Genomic DNA, 4499 nt, shown 5'->3' on the forward strand with positions numbered 1-4499 from the left:
GGCGGCGGCGGGGCTGCCTTCTTCACAGGCCCGCCTTGCCTGCGACTCCGCCTCCAGCCGCGCACCCCTTGGCGAAAGAAGGACTGAGAGGCGGCTGGAGGTGTGTTCTGCTTGTACCAGGAAGGCTGTGGGTGGCTGGTGGATTTTTAGAGAATGGGGGAGGGCCTCGCACCGTCGCAAGTAGAAAGAGCTAGAGAGAATTGGTCCACGGTGCTGTGATTGGACGTAAAGCAAAACTGCGATTTTATGTGTACATAGCTTACTTACTGAGCAAATATGCAAAAGAGTTGGGCTGTACTGCAGAGGTTATTAAACTTCCCGTAGTTGAGACACACTTCCGAGTAGGAGAGCGAGAGAGTGTTGGTACCTGTGATGGAACGTAAAGCAAAAGCTGCAGTCCTATATGTACGTACCGTAGCTCCGCGAGGCTTCCTTGCGGTGTAAACATGCAAAAGAGTTGGGTTTTACTACTGCAAAGGTTACTAAACGTCTGGTAGCTAAGGAATGTTTCTTTTTTCCTACGTTGTACAAAAACTGAAAATCTAGATTTTCAGTTTTAAATAGGGGGAAGGGAGACGCGTGCTTCAGGTACCAGAAGTTCAGGAAACAATGCAGCACCAACACAAAATCCTATGCATCTTCACTCAGAAGGCTGCCTCAACGAGTCGGACTCAGCTGTGTGACTGAACAACAGCAACAAAGCAGCTTGTACAATCACCTAAAGAAGCTCATAAAACAAGATGCTTGAGCCAGCTACTATGGCAATTGGTTAATGGGTGATTATTAAACTGAGAGATTTAGGGATCATCTGGGGTACTCCAGGGAGTAGAGACCTACTCTAACTTGGCACCTTTAAACACTTTCTGGACTGGCTGAAACTTAATCTGTAGCCTTTAGATTAAACAAGATGAAGCTGTACCTGATTGTCTCAGCTGTTATAGCAGAGCAGAGAATGGAAAATGTTAAGTTTACAGCCTTAGGACCTAGCCACAAGTTTTTCAGGTTTTCAGATTTCAAGTTTAATTCTTTCTAGGCTGCTTAAAGCCTGTTAGTCTTTAAGTGGTTATCTCTTTGTAGATCTGCAGTTAGCGTTGTCAACAAGCCTAGAGAGAAATGTCCTGCTCATAATATGAAATATACCCTGTTCGTAATATGAAAATGTCCTGTTTCATAAGATGTAGAAATGAGCAGCTGACCCTTTTCATGGCATGGAGATAAATAACATCACCTGGTAATTAATGTCCCTTAAACCTCTGTTAAAGGTACAGGACAATTATTTCTCCTGGAAGCTGGCAACCCCAGGCACTCCCAAGAACAGTGAGCTACATTTGAGAGCTGGTTAGCTCAAGCATACACAACTCAAACTGTTAATGATCCAGAATTTACCTTGATGGGAAGTGTGGACCACATTCACAACATGAGACATCACAACATCATCAGGCCCCATCAGTTTTAGGGTTCAGAATGCTGGGGAGCTGAGAACACTTATGGGTTCAACCTTATGGTCTTTATAGAGCTCTGTCATTGTGGGTTAAACAGACAAGAATGATCACCATCGCATTCCATAGATAAACTGCAAATTGCAGGCTCATGAGGCCTCAGTTTGCATTGTGATTCTGCTGGAAAGGGACAAGAGAATTAACTTTTCAGCCTCCAGCTGGTCCCTGTGACAGACTCTTTCTCGAAACTGAAAGAAAATCCACACAGCCTCTTTGATGAATTTTGGGAACCTGCTTGCTTGGTTTTGAGAGATAAGTCTTCCCCTCAGTTTCAGGATGTTCTTAGGGTAGTAATTATAAAGGCTTTGGGTTGCTGCTGTGAGGTAACTTTTTTACTGTACATGAAGTGTACAGAGTGCACTGAAGCAGGTTTAATAAAACAGCAAAGATTTATTTATGTACAGGTTATGTGATGAATTCTCCTTAAAACTTGTAGTTACCAGGTCTACTTAACACCAGAGATAGATCTCACGACTCTGTCCTACCCCAACAGTACCACCAAAGCTGTGCTTGGAGGTGCTGGTGCACAACATTTTAGCTGGCAGTTCAGGGATTTTTGCATCAACTCACAAGTGAACTGAGAAAGCATTCTCCCTCCATTGAAAACAATGGAGGGTGGGTGCCCCTTCCTTCTGGGGCTCATAGAATTGGACCTCCTGGTCCAATCTTTTTGAAACTTGGGGGGAGAGGGTTGAGGAGAGGCACCAGCAACTATGCTGCAAATTTGGTGCCTCTACCTAAAAAAAAAACAGCCCCCCTCCAGAGCCCCAGATATTTCTGGGTCAATTCTCTATTATAGCCTATAGGGCCTATTGACTATCATGGTTTCCAAAGGCTATAATGGAGTTGGAAAAAATAGGGTTTTTTCCACATCCCTACTATGCTTTTCAATATGATTTGTAAGCTTCCTGGTGTCACAGGGAAAAGTGGGATATAAATATTTGAATATTTGGCCAGGTTGATAACCTTTAAGCAACTTCCTGTTTGTTAGGTTAGGCAGGGTTCTGACAGTGGTTGTTCCACCTCTGTTATATTTGACCTGTAATTCTGGTTGTCATATTTCACAACAAAGTAGACTGCAAAAGTCCCCCCCCCCCCCCCCCGGTGTTTTTTTTTAGGCTTAAGCACAGGGCGATGGTCTGAGGCCAGATCTACCAATATAGTGAACTGAGGCACGTAGACCTATTTTCCAGAGGCCATGCCTATCAATATAGTGGAAAGGGGAGGGTAGACCTGTTCTCCGGAGGCAAGGTCTACCAATATAGTGGAATGGAGTGGGTATCCAATAAGATTCTTGCATCCAGTATTCCATCCAATAAGATTCTTTCCTTGTGGTAGTTTTGTCAAGGTCCACACTTTATTTTTGTGTAGAGCATCAATCTCCTCTTGTGCTGCCTTCTTCCACCTATTGGCTTTGGCATCTGTTCTACTTCATTCCAGGTAGAAGGTTCAAATGGTAACACCAGTCTTGTGAGAGAGGACAAGCACGAGACTGGTATGCCTTTGTTTGGTCGTAATGAGCATTGACAGTGTGGTCCTCAATTTTGATCTGCTGTCACAGAGCTGTCCAATCCGCCTATCTTAGTCTCACTTGTTTCCTCTTCCTGTGTTGTACTGCTCTGAATCTCTGGCACAGTTGCTTCGGAATCTTCAGGTTGTGTGTCTTGTTCTGATGTTTCATCATTGCACATTGGCTCAAGGTCCAAGAGCTGGTACTGATAATTTGCCTTTTCTGAGTCTCATAATACAGTTCCTTCTCTACTGGCTCCACTTTTGTCAAAGTATATCACATACCTGACATAGACTTCACCTGTTTCTGGGTACAGTCCTTACTTCCAGAATCATATCCTACAAAAACACTTTCTCTGCTTCTGGGATCTAGTTTTTGTCTTCTTGGGTTCTTGGCACCTTCCCATGCCATATTTGGTAAGGTGTATGTGTGCTCCCTTTTGTGGGTATTCTGTTCTGGAGATAGTTTGCAATCAGGATTGCTTCACCCCACCATTTATTGTGTAGGCCTGCATCCACGAGCATGCATTTGCTCATCTCCAGTAAGTTTCCTTTCAGCAGTGCCATTCTGTTCAGGTGTTAAGCTCACCAACTTCCTGTGCAGGGTGCCTTCCTCTGCCAAGAAGGTTTGTGAGTCATGTGCTAGATTGACGGATCTGTCCAGCAAGAGATACTCTTTCGGATTTGTTGATGGCAGCAGTTAGCACTTCGAGAGGAGTTGGTAACCCCTCCCCCTGAGCTTTTCAGAGCTCCCTGCACATGGGGGACGGTGCTTGTGAATCTTGTTCCTTCACAAATGTAAACAAAAGGGTTTAGAGATAGAGGAGGGAGATCCCTATGAGCTTAGACGTATGCACCCTGATTGGCAGAAGGTAAAAGAGAGAGAATGCTTACATCCTGGGAACATTTCCAGCTAAAGGAAGGAGCTTCATTGAGCTGGGGATTTCAGAGGAAATATCAGCTGGCCTGTGTTGAGTTAATGTGAATAGAAAAATTTTAAATCAAGAATGTTAATGGAAGTCTAGGTCTTTCATACAATCATAGAATCATAAAGTTGGAAGGGACCTCCAAGGTCATCTAGTCCAACCCCCTGCACAATGCAGGAAATTCACAAATACCTCCCCCACACACACACACACACAGTAACTGCTGGGCAACACCCAGAAGATGACCAAAAACCCATGCAGGATCCCTGGCCAAACTGGGCTGGAGAAAAATTGCTTCCTGACCCCAACATGGCGATCAGCATTTCCATGGGCGTGTAAGAAAGGGCCACAAGAACTAAGCACTGAGGCAACCCTTCCTGACCTCCTTCTCACAATCTGCCTAAGTTCACAGAATCAGCATTGCTGTCAGATGGCCATCTAGCCTCTGTTTGAAAACCTCCAAAGAAGGAAAGCCCACCACCTCTTGAGGAAGCCTGTTCTGCCATTCACTGAGAAATCTAACTGCCATGAAATTCTTCCTACTGTTTAGCTGAAAACTCCTCTG

The 4499-nt window shown here is 44.6% G+C and overlaps 1 protein-coding gene across 1 annotated transcript in view; it reads right to left on the reverse strand.

Moving 5' to 3' along the window:
• The window catches only part of ABCD3 (ATP binding cassette subfamily D member 3), a 68999-nt gene extending 65809 nt beyond the window's left edge, over positions 1-3190 (reverse strand). The window contains exons 1-2 of the mRNA XM_015413324.1: positions 3091-3190; positions 268-367 (exon numbers count right to left, since the gene is read on the reverse strand). Of these exons, the coding sequence (XP_015268810.1) occupies positions 268-367; positions 3091-3190 (200 nt within the window). The remainder of the gene's footprint in view (positions 1-267; positions 368-3090) is intronic.
• Positions 3191-4499: the final 1309 nt, after the last annotated feature.

This window comes from Gekko japonicus, unplaced genomic scaffold, assembly GCF_001447785.1.
Source record: "Gekko japonicus isolate JY-2015 unplaced genomic scaffold, Gekko_japonicus_V1.1 scaffold70, whole genome shotgun sequence".
NCBI classification, from domain to species: domain Eukaryota; kingdom Metazoa; phylum Chordata; class Lepidosauria; order Squamata; family Gekkonidae; genus Gekko; species Gekko japonicus.